This window comes from Panicum virgatum, chromosome 2N (assembly GCF_016808335.1).
Source record: "Panicum virgatum strain AP13 chromosome 2N, P.virgatum_v5, whole genome shotgun sequence".
Classification (NCBI taxonomy): domain Eukaryota; kingdom Viridiplantae; phylum Streptophyta; class Magnoliopsida; order Poales; family Poaceae; genus Panicum; species Panicum virgatum.
This window is the reverse complement of record NC_053146.1, coordinates 19,552,818-19,577,228: the sequence shown is the minus strand read 5'-3', so window position 1 is coordinate 19,577,228 and position 24,411 is coordinate 19,552,818. Positions and strand designations below refer to the sequence as shown.

The following is a 24,411-nucleotide window of genomic DNA, read 5'->3' as shown; positions in this document are numbered from 1 at the left end:
AGAGGTTCCGTCCTGCACCCAACCTTGCCTGTGGATAGGGTCACCCGCAGGAAGTTTCGTATGGCGCAAGACTCTGATGACCCCCTTTTCGTAGTTAATATCGTTGTGTGGGTGTTAGTTGTTATCCTCGCGATAGTGGCGCTTCACTGCCCACTTCCGTGTATAGTTGTACGGTGATGTACCAACTGATGTAATAAAAGTGTTATCAGTCTCCTGGGACTGATATTGTATCACTTTTAAGTCTTCTCTCATGAGAGGACGCCTCAGGTGGTATCAGAGCCATAGGTTGGCCGTAGGACGTGACCCTAGGAGCGAGACCCCTTTTCCAAGCCTTTCCCATTAGCTCCAACCCTGTTTAACCTCACAAACCATTTTTATGCAAAACTTGTTCACCTAATCTTTGTTTTTCAGATGGCGGAGGAAGGATGGACCCAGGGCCTTTGCCAAGAAGCACCTGGTTTCCCCAGCCTCTTGACCAATGCCCTGGAAAGTCTTGGCGTTACGGAACGCTCAAGGTACTATAGCAGAGAGTACGAGCATCATGGTACCCTCCGCTACAGGGTGATCCTGGTCATCGCCAGAAGTGACCGCTACCCCGACATCCAGCCATGGCGAGTGACCGCCACAAGGTTTAGGCGCCAAGACACTAATCCCTTGGCCGTCAGGAAGGCGCTCCGTTATCTGTGCCGGATTTTCGAAAGGACCAATGCCTTGGAAAGCCTTGGCGTTACGAAATGCCCAAGGTACTACAGCAGAGAGTATGAGCATCATGGTACCCTCCGCTGCAGGGTGATCCTGGTCATCGGCAGAAGTGACCGCTACCCCGACATCCAGCCATGGCGAGTGACCGCCACAGGGTTTAGGCACCAAGACACCTATCCCTTGGCCGTCAGGAAGGCACTCCGTTATCTGTGCCGGATTTTCGAAAGACATCTCGCCCCCACACCAATGAGATTCTTCCCTCCAGCCATCAGAACCCTAGCTTGGGAAGCTCGCATGAGAAGTCTAGAACGGCGCCGCCATGAAGAAGACCCCCTGTATCAAGTGGTTACCTACCTATCCTCTTTGGATCAGCTCTTTGATGAGCAAGCCAACATTCTGAGAGAGCAGACCCATCGAGCCGAGCAAGCAGAGCTCGCGGTAAGACTGCAGCAGATCCGGGCAGCCCAAGCCGAGGCAAGAGCCGCAGCCGCGGTCAGCAGTGAAGCAGTTGCTCAGGAGAGCCTCAGGCAAGCCCGAGACCGGCGTATGCAAGAATGGGCCAGAAGTGAAACACCAGTTCCGGCAATTGGGGAAGATCATATTCTACTCGGGACGCCCGTCATAGGATGGGGACCACTCGTGATAACCCCACAAGCCCCACCCGAGAACCCTGAAAGCCCTACTACCGCCGATGAAGAAAAAGCTGCTACGCAACCCTTGGCAAATGGAAACCTAGAGGACGGCGAGCAAGGACCATTCGCACACTCCGCCCCAGAAGAAGGCTCGCCCCGCGAGTAGAATGTCCGATGACATCCTAGTGTTGTACCCTCCCAGCCCCTTTGGCTTAAGTTGTAGCCTTAAGTGTGACCCTGTACCCGGACGTGTAGTACGCATTTTAGTCTTGTCCTCGTGTTGTACCCTCCTTTGCAGTAATAAAGTCGTTTGTGCTTACTGTTTGCTTGTTTGTGTGCTTGTTGTTAGTTGTGTGCTTCCGGCAGAAGGAAGATTCTGCATTTTCAAAGATACGAATTAAACAACTTAAACATCACGTAATCTTAATCCCAATCTCACAAAGACCCTACCCAATCCACAGATGGCTTCCCGAAGCGGTACGAGGGCCTCCCGCAACCGGACCCCTACAGCCGCTGATGCAGGAGTACAGCCTGATGGGCAGAACCCTCCTCAGGAAGAATAGGAAGTGAGCCAGAACAGAGGAGAAAATCGAGAAGTGCCACTCCCACCACCACCACCCCTCGGAGACCTGACATAGATAATACACAACCAGACCCTCATACTGGAAACACTGGCCAATACCCTCATCAAGCGGCCACGAGAGCAAAGCATGAATGACAAGCTGACAGCATTTCTAAGAACCAAGCCGCCCACCTTTGCCGAATCCAGCAACCCCTTGGATGCAAATGACTGGCTACGGGTAATTCAGAGGAAGCTCGAGCTGTTCGAATGCCAGGATCGAGACAAAGTCCTTCTGGCAGCCCACCAACTCACTGGGACTGCCTTAGCCTGGTGGGAGAACTACTGTGCCGCTGCCGAAGACGCCTCCACTATCACTTGAAAGGAGTTTGTGAAGGAATTCCGCCGCTATCATATTCCCTCAGCCACCATGAAGCGTAAGACGGATGAGTTTCGAGCACTACAGCAAGGAAGCATGTCAGTAGAAGAATACACACATCAGTTCATGGAGCTGGCCCGATATGTACCAGAGGAAGTGAACGATGATGAAAAGAAACAGGACATGTTCAAGAAGGGACTGAACCCAGAACTCCGGACCCTGCTTACCCCTTAGATCTACCCGGACTTCAACACTCTGATGAACAAGGCCATTCTTACAGAAAGGGCCAAAACTGAAGAAAGGAAGGATAACAAGCGTAAGTTATTGGAAAGCAAGGCCCGCCAGCAGGATCGCTTTCAGAAAGTAAGAAGCTTTAGCTACACTGCACCAAGATCTCAGGCCCCAATGCAGTATAGGGCCCAGTCTCAGGTAACAGGCCCACATGCCCCTAACACACAGTTCAGGAGCCAGAACACCATGAAGGCCCCGCAGAGCAATGCCAGTCAAGTCACCACCAACAACAGCAATGCTAAGGCATGTTTCAACTGCCGCGAGACAGGGCATTTCATTGCTAACAGCCCATATGCCAAGAACAAGCCTGCTACATCAGCCTTCTCCCACACAGTGAATGGACCAAAACCAGTTCTGTCAGGTGCCATGCCCATCCGCAACAACAACAACACCAATACCAACACCAACAGTCAGCAGATGAGGCAGCCCCAGCAGTCATTTGGACGAGCCCGCGTCAACCACATCAACGCGCAGGAGACTCAAGGAGCTCAGGGCGTAGTGCTCGGTGAGTACCTAGTCAGCTCAGCTCTTGCAATAGTATTAATTGATTCTGGAGCATCACACTCGTTCATATCCTCGAGTTTTGTGGAAAAGCACAATATACCTACAGTACTACTAAAAACACCCCTATTAACCCGGACGCCTGGAGGTGACATTAAGTGTCAACTAGGTTGTCTACGGGTAAGGATCAATTTAAGTGGGGTAGAATTTCTAGCAGACCTAGTAGTACTTAAGTCTAAGGGAATAGACGTGATCCTTGGAATGGACTGGTTAAGCCGACACAATGGTCTCATAGGTTGTACTGATAAAGTGGTACACCTAACGAACCCAGAAGGAGTACGAGTAACCTGCCATACCCAGGAAAGTGGATGTAACCCAATGGTGTTTAGCATGGAAGCCAAGTCCTTGGAAGAAGTCCTGGTAGTAAACGAATACCCGGATGTTTTCCCTGAAGAACTTCCTGGAATGCCACCAGATAGGGATATAGAGTTTGTCATCGACCTTGTCCCTGGAACCGCCCCTATAGCCAAGAGACCCTATAGGATGGCAACCTCTGAATTGGCGGAATTAAAAAAGCAGCTGGAAGAACTACAGCGAATTGGTTTCATCAGACCAAGCTCGTCGCCTTGGAGAGCCCCAGTCCTATTTGTCAAAAAGAAGGATGGGAGTATGAGGTTGTGTGTAGATTACCGGGCACTGAACGAAGTTACCATCAAGAATAAGTACCCCCTCCCCAGGATTGATGACCTTTTTAATCAGCTAAAAGGAGCCAAGTACTTCTCCAAAATTGATCTGAGGTTAGGATATTTTCAGCTCAAGATTAGAGAAAGTGACATTCCATAGACAGCTTTTGTCACCCGTTACGGGCAGTTTGAGTTCACCGTGATGTCTTTTGGACTCACCAATGCACCTGCTTATTTTATGAATCTCATGAACAAGGTGTTTATGAACGAGTTAGATAAGTTTGTCGTAGTCTTTATCGACGACATACTTATTTACTCTAAGAGTGTTCAGGAACACGAGCAACATCTGCGGGTAGTGTTGGAAACCTGAGGGTACATAAGCTATATGCCAAATTCAGCAAGTGTGAATTCTGGCTTGAAAAAGTGGCTTTTCTTGGACATATTCTGACCGCAGAAGGAGTAGTAGTCGACCCTAAGAAAGTCGAAGCGGTTTCCAATTGGCAACAACCAACTAATGTTAGTGAAATCAGAAGTTTTCTTGGATTAGCTGGATATTATCGGAGTGTTATTGAAGGATTCTCCAAGATAGCCCGACCCATGATGGAACTACTTAAGAATGAAAAGAAGTTCGTCTGGACAGAACCCTACGAGGAGTTTTCAGGAATTGAAGCGAAGGCTGACCACCGCTCCAGTACTAACTCTACCAGACATTAATCGGCGTTTTGTCATTTATTGTGATGCATCCCGACAAGGATTAGGGTGTGTACTGATGCAAGACGGGAAAGTTATTGCATACGCTTCCCGCCAACTCAGGCCTCATGAGCAGAATTATCCAACCCATGATTTGGAATTTGCAGCCATAGTGCATGCCCTTAAGATTTGGAAACATTATTTGATTGGAAATAAGTGTGAGATTTACACCGACCATAAGAGTTTGAAGTATATCTTCACCCAGCCGGATTTGAACTTAAGGCAAAGAAGATGGTTGGAATTGGTTAAGGATTATAATTTGGAAATCCATTACCACCCCGGCAAACCGAACGTAGTGGCCGATGCCTTAAGCCGTAAATCCTACGGACCCAAGGATGATCATCTGTGAGAGGAAATGGCACGATTGAATGTGCACATTGTCCCTCGAGGCTCCAGCCATGTGTTGAACGTCCAATCCACACTAGAAGACAGAATCAGAAAGGCTCAAAGTTCGGATAAGGATTTAATGAAGATCCGCAAACATAATGGAGAAAACAAAGCACGGATTTTCGAGTAGATGATAAGGGAACCTTGTGGTATAAGGATATAATTTGTGTACCCAAAGAAGGGGGCTTCCGGCAAGTGATCATGGACGAGCCTCATAACTCAGCATATTCCATTCACCCAGGATCCACCAAAATGTATCTGGATTTAAGACAAAAATACTGGTGGAATGGAATGAAGGCGGATATTGCACGATTTGTCGCCCACTGTGATACGTGTCAGAGAATCAAGGCCGAACATCAGAAGCCAGCAGTATTGTTGCAACCCCAACCCATCCCGGTTTGGAAATGGGATTAGATAGGAATGGACTTTGTAGTGGGTTTGCCCAGAACACAGAAAGGACATGACTCCATATAGGTAATAGTGGACCGGCTCACTAAAGCGGCTCATTTCATCCCCGTACGGACCAACTACGGTGGAGAAAAGCTAGCCAAGCTTTATGTGAAAATTATAGTAAAGTTACATGGTGTGCCTAGCAGAATTGTTTCAGATAGAGGGATCCAATTCACCTCTAGGTTTTGGAAAAGTTTGCATATAGCCATGGGCACCAAATTAGATTTTAGCTCCGCCTATCACCCACAAACGGATGGCCAAACGGAAAGAGTAAAGCACCTATGGCAAGGTTTGGGAACAAAGTTTACCCTATGCAGAATTCTCATATAACAACAGTTACCAGTCAAGTCTAGGAATGTCGCCATTCGAAGCTCTCTATGGAAGAAAATGCAGAACTCCCCTGATGTGGTCAGAAGTTGGAGAACGTGCCCTAGTTGGACCCGCACTCATAAAGGAAGCAGAAGAAAGAGTGGCCGAGATTAGAGAAAAGCTGAAGGCCGCCCAATCTCGACAGAAAAGCTACGTAGACAAGAAGAGACGAGAAATAAGCTTCAACCCAGGAGAGTTCGTCTACCTTAAAGTTTCACCTATTCGGGGAACTCGAAGATTTCAAGTACAAGGAAAGTTGGCCCCTCAGTACATAGGACCATACCGAGTCCTAGAGAAAGTCGGAGCTGTAGCATACCGATTGGAGTTACCAGAAGGAATGTCGGATATACACCCGGTGTTCCATGTGTCCCAGCTAAGGAGATGTTTAAGAGTACCGGAGAAAGAGCATGTGCCAGAAGAAGAGATAGATCTACAAACAGACCTTCGGTACCCGGAAATGCCTGTCAAGATTTTGGACACCGTCACCAGGAGGACGAGAAACTCCGAAGTACGGATTTGCAGAGTCCAGTGGAGCAGACACGGAGTAGAAGAAGCTACATGGGAATGTGAAGATGCTCTGAAGAAAGAATTTCCGCATCTGTTTAGGAGCCAGCCGAATCTCGAGGACGAGATTCATTTTAAGTGGGGTAGGTTTGTAACGTCCCGGAAAATTCACCCAGTTAAATCACGTGCTAAATATAATTTTCGAAGTCTTTCATCATTGAGCTCAAAAATCTTCTACCCTGAACCCTAATTCCCGGAATCCTTTCTCTGTCCCGCCACCCGATTTCCAATCCCCGACCCATTTCTCTGTGGCCCTCGTTCTGCGCGCACACGCGACCGCTGCGCGTGGCCGACAGGGGCCGCAATCGCCGCCGGAGCACGATCGCTCTCTCTCTCTTTCTCTTCCTCTCTTTTTCTTTTTCTTTTCTTTTTCTTTTCTTTTCCCTTTTTCCATTTTCCTTTTTTCCTTTCTTTTTCTTTCTCCTCATCCCTTCCTTCTCTCTCCCTCCTCCCTCTCCTCCCGCACGCTCTCGAGCGCCGCTCGACCAGCGCACGCCCGGCCCCGGCTCCCCGACCTCGCCCTCCCGCGCGCAGCCGCAGCAGCTCGCAGCCGCTCACTCCCCGCGCGCGGTACGCGCCTGCGCGCCACGCGTGTGCACGTGAGTGCGCCCGCACACGCTCGCCGCGCCGCGGCGCCCCGAGCCGCGCGCGCCGCAACGCCGGCTCGCCCGCGCGCGCGCCTGCTCGTCCCGCTCCCAGCTGCCTCCACGCGCTCCACGTGCGTGCCCGCCTTCGCCGCCGGCCGCTCCTGTGTGCGCCCACGCGCACCACGCGCGGCACTGCTCGCCACGCCGCCCGCTAAACATCTCTGTAACCTATCATTTCATGCTCCAAACAATCTCCGATCGACCTGAAACTTTACCACACCATTCCTATTATAGTTTTGGCCATGCCATTAGGAAACCGTCCAGAAATAGTACTCCTATCTTCATATCGTAATTGTTTCCGATTCGAGCTCAACAATAAAACTTTTATTTCTTTTTCTTGATTATGTGTTTGTTTGTAAGCGTCGTAGATCATGGTGTGAATGAGGGAGAAACCGTCGACGAGCAGTACTGTGAGCAAGCGAACGAGGACCAGTTCCGCGACCCCGAACCCGAAGGATAGTGCCTCGGTCAGGACTTCCCGGAAGGCTTTGAAGACGGCAAGTTCAATCCCATCCTTTGATGTATATTTTGTCCTAGTTTTTAAAAACACAACCTATTGGCCTGTTTCAAAACTGCATGTTGTTTTGCTGCTAAAACATGGTTGGATAGCCACCCCTTGATTTGTTATAACCATTTCTTGACCACCTAGATTAATGTTTGAATGCGTTTGGACGTTAATCGCTGCTAGAACACTTAGGACCTTAAACTCGGTACAATTTGTTTTATAAAAAGAAAACGTGTGAGTGTGTGTGGGAAGGGAAAATGTGAAATTTTCGAAAGATGAGTTTAGACAGGATGGATGGCATTTCTGTGTGATTTGCCGATCAGTGTGCTTGTTCCTGTGTGGTTAAGTAAGGAAGGGAGATATCCATCTTGTCACAACTAAGGACCGAGTTGGTGTGTCATCTCACCTGACTCTATTACAGTGCAAACCACTCGACCGTTGAATGGGCAAGACTTAGAATAAACCCCACTAGTTAGTCTGATAGCCATCAGGAGAGCTGAGAGCAACGGGTGATTAAGGAGAAGGGATTAGCTCTATGTGACTTATGCCCCGGTTAAAACCTCTATGATAGGTCAATGACCCCTTGGTGGATCCCGTGATGGCTAGTCAGGTCTAGCTAAGATGAGTAATGGCTTTGTTAGGATCTGCACCGACACTAAGGTGATCGAGTTGCGGTACCCCGCTTGTGGGTTAAGTTGCACACCTCTGCAGAGTTAAAATCTATTCGAATAGCCGTGCCCACGGTACTGGGCGAGTTACGGTGTGGTCACACAACTAGTGTTTCTTTTGGGATGGGTTGCCGTGAGTTGTTTTGGAAAAGTGTCCGACAGTTGTGCCATGTGCTACGGCGGATGAGGAATCCAGTAGCAGTTTAAAACTTGGATCCTGTGTGGATCAACACTACGTGTTACTTGGTACAAGAAAACTTGCTTTGAAAATCATTTCTTTTAAATGAACCCCTACATCAAAATTTGCTTTCCGCAAATAAAACCCTAACCTCATCCTTGATTTACCATGTGCATTATATTATGTTTATACCCCCTCCGTGGGTGTGGTTGGACTTGCTGAGTATGTTTGTACTCACCCCATTCTTAATTTTTATAGAGAAAGATCCAGACTTCGTTCCCGAAGACGTTGAGTAGAGGTTCCGTCCTGCACCCAACCTTACTTGTGGATAGGGTCACCCGCAGAAAGTTCTGTATGGCGCAAGACTCTGATGACCCCCTTTTCGTAGTTAATATCGTTGTGTGGGTGTTAGTTGTTATCCTCGCGATAGTGGCGTTTCACTGCCCACTTCCGCGTAGAGTTGTACGGTGATGTACCATCTGATGTAATAAAAGTGTTATCAGCCTTCTGGGACTGATATTGTATCACTTTTAAGTCTTCTCTCATGAGGGGACGCCTCAGTTTAGAACTATATTTGCCATGCACTTAATGAGGGGCAGTCATTGCGCTATGAAATCACATTGACGTCATTCTGTTGTAGTTTGGTTTAGGGGGTTTTTTCTTCTTTGTATTCATAAGAGTAACTCCAGCCCAGACTCTCATTTGGGACCCTAATCTAAATTTTGCGAGTTTAGAGAGAAAATAAACTCCGGCATGCCTCCTAAGCTCCTATTTTCGATGGGAGCTCAAATTAGCACCCCAAATCTCTAGCAATAGCCTCCCATCTCCGCGCCGGCCCGCCCCCCACGCGCCGCCCCGCCGGAGGTGCCCGTGCCGGCGGCAGAGCTCTTTCCCGCGCGCCCGCGGCGGAGCTCCCGCCCCCGCGCTCGCGGCGATCTCCTGCCCGCGCCGCTGGCTGGAGCCGCACGCGCACGCGGCGGAGCTCCTACCCGCCCGCCCGGTCGGAGCAGCACCCCTACGCGGCGGATCTTGACCTGCGGCAGAGGAGTGAGGTGGGAGAGAGAGAGCGGTGGATCTTGGAGGAGCACGTGCGGCGGGCGACCTGGAGGAGCTGCCGCCGACAACTACTCGCGCCGCCGCAAGATCTTCGTCGGCGGCTCGCGAAGGGAAAAGGAGGAGGAGGTTGAGCGGGGCTCGGCGCACCTCTAGGCGGCCGGAATCGACCGGAGGTCCGGCGAGGCAGCGGCGAGTAGTCGACCCCGTGGCGAGCTCGGTGCAGAGGTAGGTGGTGCCGAACTGCCCCTGCCCGAGCTTGCGGCCCTGCGCGTAGAGGTCGCAGAGGTTGGGCGTGGGGTGGCCGAGCACGGAGCCGAGGTCTGGCGGCGCGCCCGCCCCGTCGATCCTCATCCCGGCGGTGGGCGACACCGACGCGTGGCCCGCGTGGGCGTCCGTGGTGGTGGCGGCGGCGGGCGGCATGGGCGCGCGGGAGGCGGGCTTCTTCGGCGAGTCGGCGGCTGCCGCGGCGCTGTACTCGGAGTCCTGGCGCTGCGACGCGGCGCACTTGAAGCTGTGCAGATGCTTGGATCTAAGGGTGCCGCCGCATGCGTTGCCCATCAAACGACGGGGCAGAGCCGCCGCCCCTGCGCATCAAGCTCCCGGCGGACGCCCGCTCACGGAGACGGAACGGAATCTGGCCGCCCGCTCACAGAGACGACGGCGGCAGTGCGTCGCCCCCTCACCCGCAGGAGAAGGACTTGCTGCGACAGAGGTCCGACAGTGCGGCGGCGTTGAACGACCTGGAGAAGAGCAAGCGGATGGTTTGTTTGCCTGACAGATAGGACCCGCTAATTTGCAGGCCGAGAATTGAGAGACCCGCCGGAGTTGGGCTCAATTTTTGGCCCTCATATTGTATTGTACAGGCCGGCTCCCAGATGGGAAAAATAGGGCCCTGTTTTTGGTGTCCGGCTAGAGATGCTCCAAGAGCAGTCCCAAGACAGAGACTATCGAGCAATTTTCAAATGCGTCGTGTCGTATGTCGTATAAACACTACACCCACAAATTATATTCCCAAAAGTTTTTTTCTAAAAAAATTCCATTTTTTCGCCTCTATATACAACTACTACAGATAGAAGCTGAGGAAGAGTGGACAGGCTGATGGGCCTTAAATTAGTCTTTCAAACATTGAGTTCAGTGCAGTCAATTATCTCTATATTACACCATGCTGTGTTTCCTGATTCATGTACAGCTGCTGTGGATTAGTAACAAACTATGCCATCTTTGTTTTCTATAGATAAACTGTAACCTCTAATGATGTAAAAAGGAGATATAGTAAAAAAAAATGCACCTTGGGTGCACTCGAACTGTTACTCGATCGTTGACGCGTTATTACTCGAAAGCAAGCCTCTGTGTCCCGACAAGTGATGCATAACTGCCACCCTTAGCAACCAGTTCGGCGTGCGTCCCCAGTTCAGTAATCTTGCCCTCAGAGCAAACAGCAATTCGATGTGCATTCTGCACGGTGCTCAGCCTGTGGGCAATCACCAGGGAAGTCCTTCCCTTCATCAAGTGATTGAGAGCTTCCTGCACGAGCCGCTCACTTGTCGTGTCCAGTGCACTAGTAGCCTGCAAACAGAATGAGTCTTCAAAGTAAGCCCGATGTATAAGTATAAACGTATTTGTGCCAAATGAAACAGGGCATGCCATCAATATGTGCTGTTCGTTCAACTATAAAATCATCATTTGAAAAAAAAAATGAAAGATTTAAGGTTGATCTACACCCCAGGATGTGTATCCAACTATCCATCTATCACGGCGTCTTTTTAAGATTGAAACCTGGTCACGCTCCAGACCAGGCAGCATGTCCATGTAATCCAAAAAAATGACAACCATTGGATCGCGCGTGGATGGCACGGATCTTTAAATGAGAGGCAGTTTTGCAAAAAAAAAACTCAAGGTTATCTGAAATTAACCGGCAGTCTTGACACCCTCTTTGATACTTTTGCAAAACAACACTTCAAAGTTCGATGAATCAACCCGCAGTCCAAGTGCCTTGGTTACTTTACCAGAAGCCCCTTATTTTACCCCGAAATGGACCCACAATCCGCTTTTCTTGGATATGTTACAAAACAAACATCATTACCTCATGAAATGAATCCGCAATGCTTTCCTAGGTTAATTTACAGAAGAGTTCTCATTTTCATATGAAATAAACTAGCTGCACATCTCATGACGGACACATTTCGAACAAGACTCTCCCTCTCTTATGTTATACCAAACAAATATACATCCCAAATCAAATAGCGAGGACCATTTGTTCATGGCAACGCCACGCCCTGTTCTAGTTAGTATAGAAAATTGGCAGACATACATCCATGTGGTACTGTAAAAAGGCTAAAGGTCTCCCTAGACACTCAAAACACTTGATTTTAGCTAGTCCAAATAAGTATTCTGAAGTTGATACTTGATCACCGGTAACCTTGATGGTCTCCATATGTATTCATGTTTTTTATTTTATTTTACTAGATCAATGTATTCATATCTGAGTTCCTTCTTAATCTATACATTAAATGGCCAAACCAATGTAAACCTAGTTATGTGCCCACACCTAAATGTTAACATATCCATTCGACCCAAACATGGGCCATAGTTGTAATTTATCTTTATTATCTCCTGTCAAATCACATCACATCAATTAATCTATGACAATCTTCAAGTGCATTTGTACATTTCCTTCCTAGGTTTACCTTTTTCTACACATCAAAATTAAATTATCGCCAAATCTGGGTACAATTTTTGAAAATATAAAGAATAGAGCTAAGCCAGTTCAATAGTAAGAAATACTTACCTCATCAAGTATTAGAATAGGAGCATTTTTCAGAAGGGCCCGTGCAATTGCAATCCTCTGCAAAGCAACAAATAGGAGTGTAAAGTACGTGGCTATGTAAGCATGGCTATGGAACAATTATGAACTCTAAATATTAACATAGAAGATTACCTGTCTTTGTCCCCCACTTAGGAGACTGCCTCGTTCACCAACAAGAGTGTCATACCCCTAAAATGAAATGAAATAAACACTTTTAGCATATAACTGAAGATAGCCAATCAATGATAGACCCTATGATAAATACTTCCGCTACCTGTGGAAGAGAAATGATGAATTCATGAGCATTGGCGGCTTTAGCAGCTTTTACTATGTCATCCTTGGAGACAACATCATCTGGGAGACCATAAGCAATATTTTCTCCAACAGACACAGAGAAGAGGACTGGATCCTTCATAAAACAAAAATAAAAATTTCTAACAATAACAGCTGCTTTAAATAAATAACTACTCCCTCCGAGTATAAGACGGTATTTCAAACATCGCGTGGTCAATGACAAGCAACTTTGGCCACTAATTTCTATGGTAAATGTAGGTTTCATAACAAACCAATAAGTGTTGTTATTTTTGTTCTAGTGGGCCCATACTAAAACAGCAGGGCCAGAAGGGTGGACATGAACACCCAACGATCAGGAAGCCACAGTGCAGATAGCAAGAGAAGTAGAGAACAGCTTCCATTGTGAACTAAGTTAGGAGACTTTACATTTTTTAAATGTAGTTATTTTGTTAGGTTATCTTCCTCTACCTTCTGCCCACACAAGGCAAAGAACTAACCTCCAAATCCCATCCCCTCACTCCATAACCTTAACCATAACAGTTTATCATGGTCAACCAAGATATTGCTCACGTCATCAATAAAAGTTTGATAAATTTTGACTTCACCTGCACCAAACGGTATACCATTGTATACAGCAATTGTACAACAGAACATTGCCCTTATTCTCACTTTCTCAGTCACTAAGGAATGCATTCCAAAGAAACAATTGTTCGAATCATCATAGCTTAAGCCAGGCCTAGTGGCTCAACAGGGAAAACAAAAGGCAAAATGACTCCTTTGTCCAGTGTGGGAAGCTCCATGCCAGAATCTCCTCGAACAAAATAAAGAGTGGCTCGACTGGCAATAATTTCTGGAAACAACATAAACCCAAGCATGGCTGAACTGCAGTTAAAGTATTAGGACTTTGCACTCTATCAAACTCCTTGAAACTAAGCAAAGAGCAGTTGAACCAGTATTTTTTCCAGAAACCACCTCAAAACCCAGGGTGTTCTTGAACAGTCAATAGGCAATGTGTACAATAAATGCAAGAATTTCATGGAGGATGGCACTCGAAATCTCGAATACATGTCTTGTGCTTAAGGGTAGGTAGCTGTGCAGACTACTGACTAATGACTCAAGAATAGCATACACCAATGAGCACTGAGTTTGAATCAGCGATCCTCAACCAGTGAACCAATGGCTGAACCAATAAACCAATGAACCAGGCATCAAGTTGACACATGATCAGATTTCAATAATTATGGATCGAGTGCTACTTGTGCACTGATAGGAAAAAACAAATATCATCACACCCTACAAAAGTTAGGGCCTGTTTGGAACGAAGGAATTGAAAAAATGCAGGAATATGGTTTGAATGTTTTTGTAAAACAGAGGAAAGGAAAACATAAAGGAAACGTAGGAACTGCTGTTTGGAACATGGGAATTAGAACACAGGAAATTAGATTTAGGTAGGTCCCACAAGTGGAAGAAGAAAAGGCGGCCCTGCCATGCCGCCAGGTGCATCTCTTACCTACTTAGCTACTGACATGTGGACCCAAGAAGCTAGGACCTGTCGTCAGTGTAAGCCAAAAGCTCAGTGCCATCTGGTCCACTCGTTCTCATCCCCTTCCTCCGTCCGTTCTCATTTGTTTCTCTCTCTCTCCTTCTCATCTATTCTCTCGTTCTCAGCTAAATATCCGACCAATAAGCCAAGCAACTTGCCTTGAGCAGAGCAAGGGCAGCAAGAGCATCAGTGCAGCACAGCAGTGGTGCAGGAGAGCAAGCGAGCACCAGTTGGTGGTCCATGCGCAAGGGAGAAGCTTGGAAAATCAACAATGGTGGAACATGTTCTTCTTCAACGACTCAAAGTTGATGATTTTTTCTTCTATCCATCATGCGTGGTTCCCTTGGGCATACGCGAAGGAGAAGAAAACAAGGGATTCGAGTGGATGTTTTAATTCCTCTGAAATGGCTAGCCCGCTACAGGATTCAACAGGAAAGGAATGAATCATTCCTCCATTCCAAACGCTCACAGCTACTCTCCCTTTCCTCCGTTTCAGATTCCTATGTTTTTCCTTTGAAATTCCTCCAATCCAAACGGGGCCTTATCTCTTGATGCCACACTAAATTTGTTTGTCTCTTAAACGATTTTTTGTGACCAGTGAACAAAGAAATTGAGCCTTGTAATTTGTAACCGCATAAAACTAAGAACATGCACTTTACGTAAATATATGAAATATCATAACAACAATGAGAAAAGGACATGTTTCAATCCTCCAAATATATAATAATTTGTGGATATAGAAGCAAAATAAATGGTGTGGAAATTTGTAATGGTATACCTGATTCACTAGAGATACTACTCGAGACCACTCTCTTTTGTCAAATATGCGTACGTCTTCTCCTGCCACGGTGATGCAACCTTGAGTTGGCTGTAAAAACGAAAAACACTCAGATGTTGCTACAATAATGAAAACCTATCAGTATCACACGTATAAGCAGCAGCACCTCATAATACCGTGCTAGAAGTTGCACCACAGTACTTTTGCCGGCACCACTAGGCCCTACAAGTGCTGTGACTTTTCCACACTCAATTGTAAGATCAAGGCCATTTAAAACCTCCACATCAGATCTCAGTGGATAAGAAAAATGGACATCTGCCAGAAACACGTGAGGATGAGTAAAAATGCCAGTCATCTGAGAATGTTATGTATTTGTGCATTAAGTGTTGGATGCTGCAAACACTTTTTACATTTAAAGAAACATAATCAAAAGGAAAAAATATTGATCACTGTCATTAAATGCTAAAATATGTCTATATTTCAAGAATCTGATGCCTGGACATATTCATCTTGATTATGATTTTTATACAAAAAGAAAGCTGAAGTTAGATGAAAATATGATGAGCTTATGGCACCATTTTAAGTTACCAAAAAATTCAAAACGAAACTTAAGCTAAGGAGCAATATGCAGAATAACAATATATAATGCAGACCAAGCTGAACTACAGCAGAAGCTTAAATATAAGGTAAACCTAGATAGAAATGCAGAACAGACCTTTAAGATGAATGTCACCAGACCAGGCTAGATTACTACAGCTACTGGATGATTTCAGTTCTGACATGAAATGTTTGTTAACAGAGCCATTTTCATACACTCCGCCATTGGAATCTTCAAGCTCTTTGCTGTCGAGTTCTTTGGCTAAACCATATGCAAGTGAATCATCAATGTCGTTCGCTGACAGAATAGAATTTATTCTTTCTACAGAAGCCAATGTGCCACGTAGATCACCAAGGGTATTAACAGCTCCTTGAACCTAAAATATATGTTCAGCATAACTAGATATGCACTAAAACAACATGAAACTACAAAAACTTCTTGAATATTGCTACTTACAGCAAAGGTTAATGTGAAGGTGTAACCGATAAAAGATGCCATGGTCCCAACAGACAGTTTTCCCTGAAATGATCGATTATTTTTTTATTCTTGATCAGCCAGCCCAAGCTTGACAGCATCAATGAAATTCAAAACACAAACAGGGCACTAGTGACAATACTAATTATTAAAACTGAGTATATTCCTTTCTTTTTCTAAACGTAAGCGTACACATAATCAATTCCACAACAAGCTGCAAGTGCGCTCATGCGAATAAATTTGCTACAGTGTTTCAGAAGTATTTTGACATAAGCTGGTGTGCTCATAGACACAATGGATATACAATTAAGGGTAATCTATAGAGCACTAGATTCAAGCATTTTCAGAGTCTACAGTCTAGTACTGCAATACACTTATCACCATATGTGCCAAAAGTTCTAAAACTCTAGAAAATCAGTAAACTCGTAGCACAAACATACAAACAGTAGAGCTCCATTGTGGAGTTTAAGGCTGTAGCAGATGTAACATTGAGCATTGGGAGAAATCTTAAATAGAACGAAATTGTAAAGTGGCAAACTAACTATATAGCCACATATTCAAGGAATGGAACTAGGTGCAACACAAATTAAGCTTACCAACACGTAACTGTTCCTCCACAGCTTACGCCTTATGTGTTACACATTCAAAACATATATTATTTTTTGAATGATACAGAACTTTCCACAACATAACGAATGAATGCACCACATGTATGAACAGAGTAATGCATATATTATAGATCCAAGCAGTTCTGTGGCTAACCGCATTGACCTTGCTTCCACCAAGAATGTAAAGTGCCAATAGTGATACATAAACCACTACCCTTGTTAGTGATTCATTAGCAGATTTCAGCACTCCAAGTTTTGTGCCACTATTTTGGTAAGCACGTGCCTGTTAAACCAGAAAAAAAAAAGAACCGGTGAGCTCATGAAGTGTATTACAGCCTCTTTGGAACTGAATGTAGCATTGTGCTCTTTCAGCATCACTTCGTTTCAGAGTTCAGGTGAAGACCGGATAAGGGGAATCAAATAGAATAGCTGTGGCAGTTCAAGAAGACAATCAAAATGCCAGTATCATGGATCACACAAACATTCGCCTATGCATCCTGATTCTTAGGGCTCGCAACAGGACAACTACCACATAGAGGTAGATAGACAGCATGGGTTGAAGGATATTAGGGCTTCTAGGGGAGAGGGATAACATATACTGCCTCGATACAGCCTGGCCCAAGAAAGCCAATATCCCCTAGATAACCCTACATGTAAACAACATGCAACTTGACTGGCGACTATTCCATTCAGAACGAACAGCCAACATCGCTCCTCCCAAGAAAGCCAATATCCCCTAGATAACCCTACATGTAAACAACACGAAACTAGACTGGTGACTATTCCATTCAGAACAAACAGCCAACATAGCTCCTCCTTGGATCCATGCTCCATTGCCACTCCTCATATCGATGCTGCATTGCCAGGCACCGGCTTGATGCCCCTCCTCAGATCGACACGCCACTGGTGTTGCCGCTCCTTGTCTTCCTGTGAGTTCCAAAACTTCTCCCAAATCACACTATATTCGATCCACCATCCTTTTTTCTCTTTCGTCTGATATGGTAATATCCATCTGTAGGAAGGATAGATTTCGTATGAATATATGGGGTGAATATATTGCATTGAGCCTCGAGGGTGGATATATAGAGGGACAAGACTTGGTAGGCAAGAAGCCTCCCTAAGATATTTCCTATACTACCAAATATACTAACACCATCCATCCATGGTATCCGCTAGTCAGCTGTCATGTGCAGATCTTGAATGCTTCTTGTTCGTTTTTCTAGTTAGGAATGGCATCGGCAAGTGGAAGCTGAAATTATGGAAGAAGGCATGGCAGTGGATGAAGGGGTCTGAGGAAGAAAGAAGGGATAGCTGAAGAAGTCTGAGGAAGATGTATTTGTCGTGTCGCCATGTCGATCTTTTTGGCAAAAATGGTGAATCACCGTGTCAGATACATATTCTGTCCCACACGCATGTGAGGATCAGTGCAATGAAACTTTAATATATTCCCAGTGGCAGAGACAAGACGTGGGTTGTAGGCCCTGTTGGTGTATATTGAGCCCATGTATAGAGGCTCATCTAGAGGCCCACGTATAGGAACTATATATCCCACCCTTCTAGGGTTTGGAGGGTGTTGGTGTATATTGAGCCCATGTATAGAGGCCCATCTAGAGGCCCATGTATAGGAACTATATATCCTACCCTTCTAGGATTTGGATTTCGGAGGAATACAAGGCAATTATTCTCTCTAATATAGTATCATTAGCTTAGCCCTCCCTCTCCCTCTCCCTCTCCCCGGATGCCGCCGCCGCTGCCTCCATGGCCGGCCGGCCGCCGGCACCCCCCCTCTCCTCCTTCCCTCCCCTTTCTTCCTCTACAGGCTCTACTCCCAGCGCTCTTCTCTCTGCTCCCCTGTTCCAGCGCCTGCTCGAGGAGCCCGGCGCGCCAGACGCCCCCCTGCTGCTGGCCGCTGCTGCCCTTGGCGCGGTGTCTTGCCCGGCCCTGGCGCCGCCAGATCCCGCCCCTGCCTGGCCGCCGGCGCCGCATGGCCCTGGCGCCGCCGGCGCGACCCAGGCGTGTGCGCGGCCCCTTGGCGCGCGCCTGCACCTTGCTCGGCCGGCGTGTGGCCGCCCCCGCTGGCTGCCGCCGCGGGCGGCACGTTGCCCCTGGCCGCGGGTGACGCGGAACTCGCTGTCTCACGCGGATTCGGAGGTGGCGTGCAGCCGTGCGGGTGGCCGTGGGCGTCCGTCCATCTCAGACCCCGCCCGGCGCGCCCTTCTCTGGCCGGCGTCTGCGCCGTCGCCGCCCCGGCCGGTCCTGGTGCGGGCGCGGGCGCCCAGGACGCGGGGGCCGTGGCCGCCGCCGCCGCCACTGCCGCCACCCTTCTGGCTGCCGCCCTTCGCGCCGCCGCCGCCGCCCTTCGCGCCGCTGTCGCCGCAGCCCAGGGCGCGAGGGCCGCGGGCGTGGGCGTGCCTGGCGCCACCGCCGCCGCCCAGGCCAACGCCGCCGTCGCCCGGGCCGCCCATGCCACCGCCGCCCGGGCCGCCCATGCCGTCGCCGCGCTTGCGGCGCCTCTTCCTGCGCCCGTGACGCCCGTGGCCGCGCCTACGGCGCCTCTTCCCGCGCCCGCGGACGCGCCATTCGCCGCCGCCGCTTTCCGCTGTTAGCAGCTCAATTCTAACTCTCATTGAGCGGAGAGGATGATAATGAACTTGGGGCAATTTTCTGGTTTTCTCATATTCACAAACTCAAAGCCATGCCATCCAACGGGAGGGGTGGCACATATTTATACAACCAGCCAAGGCACAAGCTAGCTGCCTAGTCCAAGATGCTCTTACTGTCCTACTGTCCTAGCAAACTGAAAGGGAAGATGTTGTCCTACCTAGATGCTAACTGATGTCCTGCAGTCCAAGATGCTAAGGACTACAAGATGCTGCAGGGGTACAAGAGATGTTGCAGGGGTACAAGGGACCACAAAGACCAACAGCAAAGACTTATCCATCATTCTCCCCCTAAGTCTTGTGCGTCGTCTTGTGGGAAGATTGGACCATCCCGGTCCTGGAGCAGAGCTCAAGGAACTTGATCCTCCCAAGGGGCTTGGTGAGCAGATCCGCAAGCTGATCCTTGGTGTTGATGTAGTCCTTAGCATCTTGATGTCCTTGATGCTTCCTTCCTCCAAGCAGCCTCGGATGAAGTGATACCTCACCCGGATGTGCTTGCTCCGTTCGTGGAAAACGGGATTCTTCGCTAGGGACAGAGCGGACTTGCTGTCCACTCTAAGCTCCACCGCTTCAGTGTCTCTGCCAAGGAGATCACCAAGCAGTCGAGCAAGCTAGAGCGCCTGGGTCTAAGCAGTGGAGGCCGCTATGTACTTGGCCTCGCAGCTGGACAAGGCCACCACTTGCTGCTTGACCGACTGCCAGCTAACGAGGCACTCGCCGAGGAAGAAGATCCCGCTCGTGCTCTTGCTGGTGTCGATGTCGCCGGCGTGGTCGCTGTCGCTGTACCCGACGAAGTGTGCCGCCCCAGGGCACCTCGAGTAGTGGAGACCGTGGTCGAGAGTCCCCGCAACGTAGTGGATGATCCTCTTCACGGCCTGCTGGTGCTCCGTCGTCGGTCGCTGCATGAACCGACTGACGTAGCCAACGGAGAACGCCAAGTCCGGCCTTGTGTGGGCGAGGTAGCGGAGGCTCCCCAAAAGGCGCCGGTACTGAGTAGCGTCCACCTCCTCCGCCGTGCTGTCACGGCTCAGCTTTAGCCTCTCCTCCATCGGAGTGAGAGCTGAGTTGCAGTCGGTGAGCCCAGCGAGCTCGACGACGCGCTTGGCGTAGGCGGTTTGTCGAAGTGTGATCCCGGAGTCGTTCTGGTGCACCTCGATCCCCAGGTAGAAGGAGAGAGGTCCCAGGTCGCTCATCTGGAAGGTGGCCTTCATCTCTTCCTTGAACGCCGCCACCTCCGCATCCTTGGTGCCGGTGATCCCCAAGTCGTCGACGTAGACACCCACGAGCAAGGCATTTGCTCCATTGCCCCGCCGGTAGATGGCCGCCTTGTGCGGGCTTTGCTCGAAGCCCATCCCCTTGAGCGTGGAATCCAACTTGGCATTCCACGCCCGTGGTGCTTGCCTCAAGCCATAGAGGGCCTTGCGCAGGCGTAGCACCTTGCCCTCCTTGCCGGGGATCGCGAATCCCGGCGGCTGGTGCACGTAGACCTCCTCCTTCAAGTCGCCGTTGAGAAACGCCGACTTGACGTCCATGTGATGGACGCGCCAGCCCTCCTGGGCAGCCAGCGCAAGGAGGAGTCGCACGGACTCCATCCATGCTACAGGAGCGAAGGCATCGTCGAAGTCGACTCCCTCCTGCTGCACGAAACCTCATGCCACCAGGCGAGCCTTGTGCTTGACGACGGTGCCGGCTTCATCCCTCTTCAGCTCGAACACCCACTTAAGGGTGATCGCGCAGTGACCACGAGGGAGATCAGCAAGCTCCCAAGTGCGGTTCTTCTCAACCGCGTCCATCTCCGACTGCATCGCGGCACGCCATGCCACATGTCCCTCGGCCTCTGCGAAAGACCGAGGCTCGCCGTTGTCGCACGCGAGGTGCAACTGTGCCTCCAGGTCGTGAGGCACCAGTCCCGGCACCGGCTGATCGCCGAGAAGGTCCTCCATCGTACAGTACCGCAACGGCTCGCCGTCGTGATACGCGTCGACGCGCTCCTCGTCGTGAGAGAGCGGAGTAGCGAACTCCACCGGGCTGTGCTCAGCACGAGCAGGTGTCGGAGTAGACGTGCCCGGAGGAGTGGCTGTCGGTACTGGAGTGCGTGGCGTCGCCGGCTATGGTGGTGCAGGCGAGGAACTCGTCGCAGCCGGAGTCGCGACTGGAGAGCGTGGTGCTGCCGGTGTAGCGGGCGCCGGAGTCGGTGGAGGCTCGGGGACCGGGGTAGGCACGCTCGGCGAAGAAGAGCTGCCTACTCCCCCAGCTCCCTCGAAGTGGACGTACTCGATGGTGAAGTCGTCGTACGTCGGAGCCGAGCCGTCGTCCACCGCCTTGTCCCACGCCCATCCTCGCCCTTCGTCGAACACAACATCGCGCGCCGTGCGCACACGCTGTCTTCGGGTCGAGAATGCGGTAGGCCTTCGAGCCCTCCGCGTAGCCGATGAACACTCCCAGAGTGCTCCTGTCGTCGAGCTTGCCGATGTGGCCAAGCTCCTTGGCGAACGCGAGGCAGTCGAAGACCCTCATGTGGGAGACCGCCGGCTTGCGCCCATGCCAAGCCTCATACGACGTCATGCCGTCGAGTGCCTTGGTGGGCGAGCGGTTGATGACGTGGACGGCCTTCACCACCGCCTCTCCCCAGAAGACAGCCGGCATCCCCCTCTGCTTGAGGGCCCGGGACATCCCCACAACCGTCTGGTTGCGCCGCTCGACAACGCCGTTCTGCTGTGGGTTGTACGGCGCAGAGTAGTGGCGCTAGATGCCCTCATCCGCGCAGTACGCCGCGAACTCGGCCGCCGTGAACTCGCCGCCGTTGTCGGTGCGCAGCACGCGCAACTTGCGGCCGCTCTCTGCCTCCGCAGCAGCCTGAGCACGCCTGATGGCGTCCGCAGCCTCTCCCTTGCTGCCGAGGATCATCACCCACATGTAGCGGGAGAGATCGTCGACGAGCAGCAGGAAGTAGCGCCGTCCTCTTGGTGTGGCCGGTGTCACCGGGCCACACAAGTCCCCGTGCACGAGCGGCTCCCTGGCTCGGAAGCTCGCCTGCTGGGGGAAGAGGTGCCGCCTCTGCTTCGTCAGCACGCAGACGTCGCAGAGCTGCTCCACATGGTTGAGGCACGGGAGGCCTCGCACCATCTCCTTGGCGCCGAGCCGCTTCAGGGCCTCAAAGTGGAGGTGCCCGAAGCACTCGTGCCACTGCCATGCCTCGTCGTCCCTGCGAGCTGCAAGACAAAGAGGCTGGGCCACCCCGACGTGGAGGATGTAGAGGCGGTTCTTCCCTCGAACCACCTGAAAGCATCTAGGCCCCTAATTCGAGTTTTGGTAATTAATGACAACGGTTTGTGGATTAATGATTTTATTTGAGATAATGAGTATAGGTTGATCCACGGATGAAAGAGTTTTGGTTGTGAACGTATGGAGTTTTGGAGATGATGAGCAAAGCTCGAGCTCAAGGCAAAGGTATAAAATAGGGCTTTTATATTTTACCGGTCACAAGGCGTTTAGTGAATGAAAAGTGACCGGATTTGTTGGATAGATAGCCGTACTATCAAGAGGGGTTGTGTACTCATGCTTGACGAGTCTTTAGTGCCATTTTGCTCAAAATGTCTAGTTGCATGCATGAGGGCTAACGGCGTTTTGAAAAGATTTGAAAAAGACTAAGTTTGAAAGCTATCTGAGTAACGGCAGACAGTCCGCACCAGAGGGGCGGACAGTCCGCGACCGTTCCAGAGAGCTTGCAGAGTCTCTGGTGGGCTCGCGGACGGTCCGGCCCAAGTGGGCGGACGGTCCGCCACTGTTTTTCAAATGTGTACCAGAAAGGGTGTCTGTCTGGTGTGAGCTTCAAAGTTGAACGGCGGACAGTCCGCCCATGGGGCGCGGACGGTCCGCCGGCTAATCTCAGGTTTGTACCAGAGAGGATGTTTCTCTGGTTTGGGCTCAAAAGTTAAACTGCGGACGGTCCGCTCCTGAGGCGCGGACAGTCCGCAGGCTAATCTCAAAATTGTTCCAGAGACGATGGTAGTCTCTGGTGGGTTGGAACTCTTAACTGCGGACGGTCCGCCACTGGGGCGCGGACGGTCCGCCAGGGCTTAACGGCTAGTTCTGACATGCATTTATTGCACTCTGACTCACTGGTTTATAACAGCGGACAGTCCGGTTTTTGAAACGCGGACGGTCCGCGACTTCGCAGAAAAGAGTGTAACGGCTAGTTTTTGGAGGGATGTCTATATATACCCAATGCCCGGCCATTGGGAGGCCCACTTGGCCATTTGGATAGCATTCTTGACACATTAGAGCTAAGGCATCCCTCTCTCACACACACTTGCTTAGAGATTGCTTTTTGAGAGTGTGAGAGCTTCCTAGTGCATTGCATCAAGAGTTTGAGCTTTGTGGCATTAGGGAAACTTCAAGCAAGCGTCATCAACTTGTTACTCTTGGGAGTTGCCGCTCCCTAGACGGCTTGGAGAAGTGGATTTCGTGGAGCACCTCCAAGGAGATTGTTGAGGAGCCCCGATTTCGGTTGTGAGAGGTTTTGTGCTCACCTCACCGGAGTGGTGAAGAGCAACTCTCGTGGAATCGAGGTGTTGAGCGGTTCCTTGTTTCAAGCCGGCTCAAGATCAAGAGGTTCTTGATAGAGGAGCGGTTGATTCTTGGAATCCACCTCAACGTGGATTAGGGGTGACCGGCAAGTTCATCGACACCACGGGATATATTCTTGTGTCAAGCTTGGTTATTTCTCTTACTCACTTTTATTCTTGTCTTTACTTTGAGCAATTTACTTTACTAGAGCTTGATTTGTGTCTTGTCACCCTAGGTTGCAAACCCATCTAGAGATAGTAATAGCATAACATAGGGTTTTTCTTTGTTACTAATTAAATTTCTCTAGTGTTATTGGTTTTAGATTTTAAACCGCCTATTCACCCCCCCTCTAGTCGGTGTTCTTGATCCTACACCACCTTGGCGAGAAGCTGGCGACGGTGGTCCCAGATGCAGAGGACCCCGCTGTCGATCATCACGCGTGAGCCGCTCTCATCGAGCTGCCCAAGGCTGATGATGGAGTTCCGCAGCGTCGGGATGTAGTAGACTCCGGTGAGCATCCGGTGCTCTCCGGACTTGGCGGTGAAGATCACGGAGCCCACGCCCTTGATCTCCACGGCGGATGAGTCCCCGAACCTGACGGAGCCACCTGCGTCGACATCCAGGTCGGAGAAGAACTCCCGCCGCCCGGTCATGTGGTGCGTGGCGCCGGAGTCGAGGTACCAGCCATCGACCCTGTCGTCGTCGGAGCCGTTGCCAAGGAGGACTCGGGCGCGCGGCTCGTCGAGGCGGAGTAGAGCGG

The 24,411-nt window shown here is 49.9% G+C and overlaps 2 protein-coding genes across 6 annotated transcripts in view; both read right to left on the bottom strand.

The window, feature by feature from the left end:
• The window catches only part of LOC120659958 (calcium-dependent protein kinase 13-like), a 31,193-nt gene extending 21,027 nt beyond the window's left edge, over positions 1 to 10,166 (bottom strand). The window contains exons 1-2 of one of the 4 annotated variants that reach the window (XM_039938260.1): positions 9,469 to 10,166; positions 195 to 2,353 (exon numbers count right to left, since the gene is read on the bottom strand). In XM_039938260.1, coding sequence (XP_039794194.1) covers positions 2,315 to 2,353; positions 9,469 to 9,879 — 450 coding nt within the window. In that variant the 5' untranslated portion in view covers positions 9,880 to 10,166 and the 3' untranslated portion in view covers positions 195 to 2,314. Of the gene's footprint in view, positions 1 to 194; positions 2,354 to 8,830; positions 9,300 to 9,468 lie in introns of those variants that run through there. The other 3 variants (XM_039938257.1, XM_039938259.1, XM_039938258.1) reach the window with 3 other exon arrangements.
• Positions 10,167 to 10,406: 240 nt separating this feature from the next.
• Positions 10,407 to 24,411, bottom strand: part of LOC120659957 (ABC transporter B family member 28-like) — a 31,238-nt gene continuing 17,233 nt past the window's right edge. The window contains exons 8-16 of one of the 2 annotated variants that reach the window (XM_039938255.1): positions 16,577 to 16,705; positions 15,797 to 15,859; positions 15,458 to 15,716; positions 14,909 to 15,057; positions 14,743 to 14,832; positions 12,402 to 12,536; positions 12,260 to 12,316; positions 12,110 to 12,166; positions 10,407 to 10,887 (exon numbers count right to left, since the gene is read on the bottom strand). In XM_039938255.1, coding sequence (XP_039794189.1) covers positions 10,651 to 10,887; positions 12,110 to 12,166; positions 12,260 to 12,316; positions 12,402 to 12,536; positions 14,743 to 14,832; positions 14,909 to 15,057; positions 15,458 to 15,716; positions 15,797 to 15,859; positions 16,577 to 16,705 — 1,176 coding nt within the window. In that variant the 3' untranslated portion in view covers positions 10,407 to 10,650. The remainder of the gene's footprint in view (positions 10,888 to 12,109; positions 12,167 to 12,259; positions 12,317 to 12,401; positions 12,537 to 14,742; positions 14,833 to 14,908; positions 15,058 to 15,457; positions 15,717 to 15,796; positions 15,860 to 16,576; positions 16,706 to 24,411) is intronic. The other variant, XM_039938256.1, reaches the window with a different exon arrangement.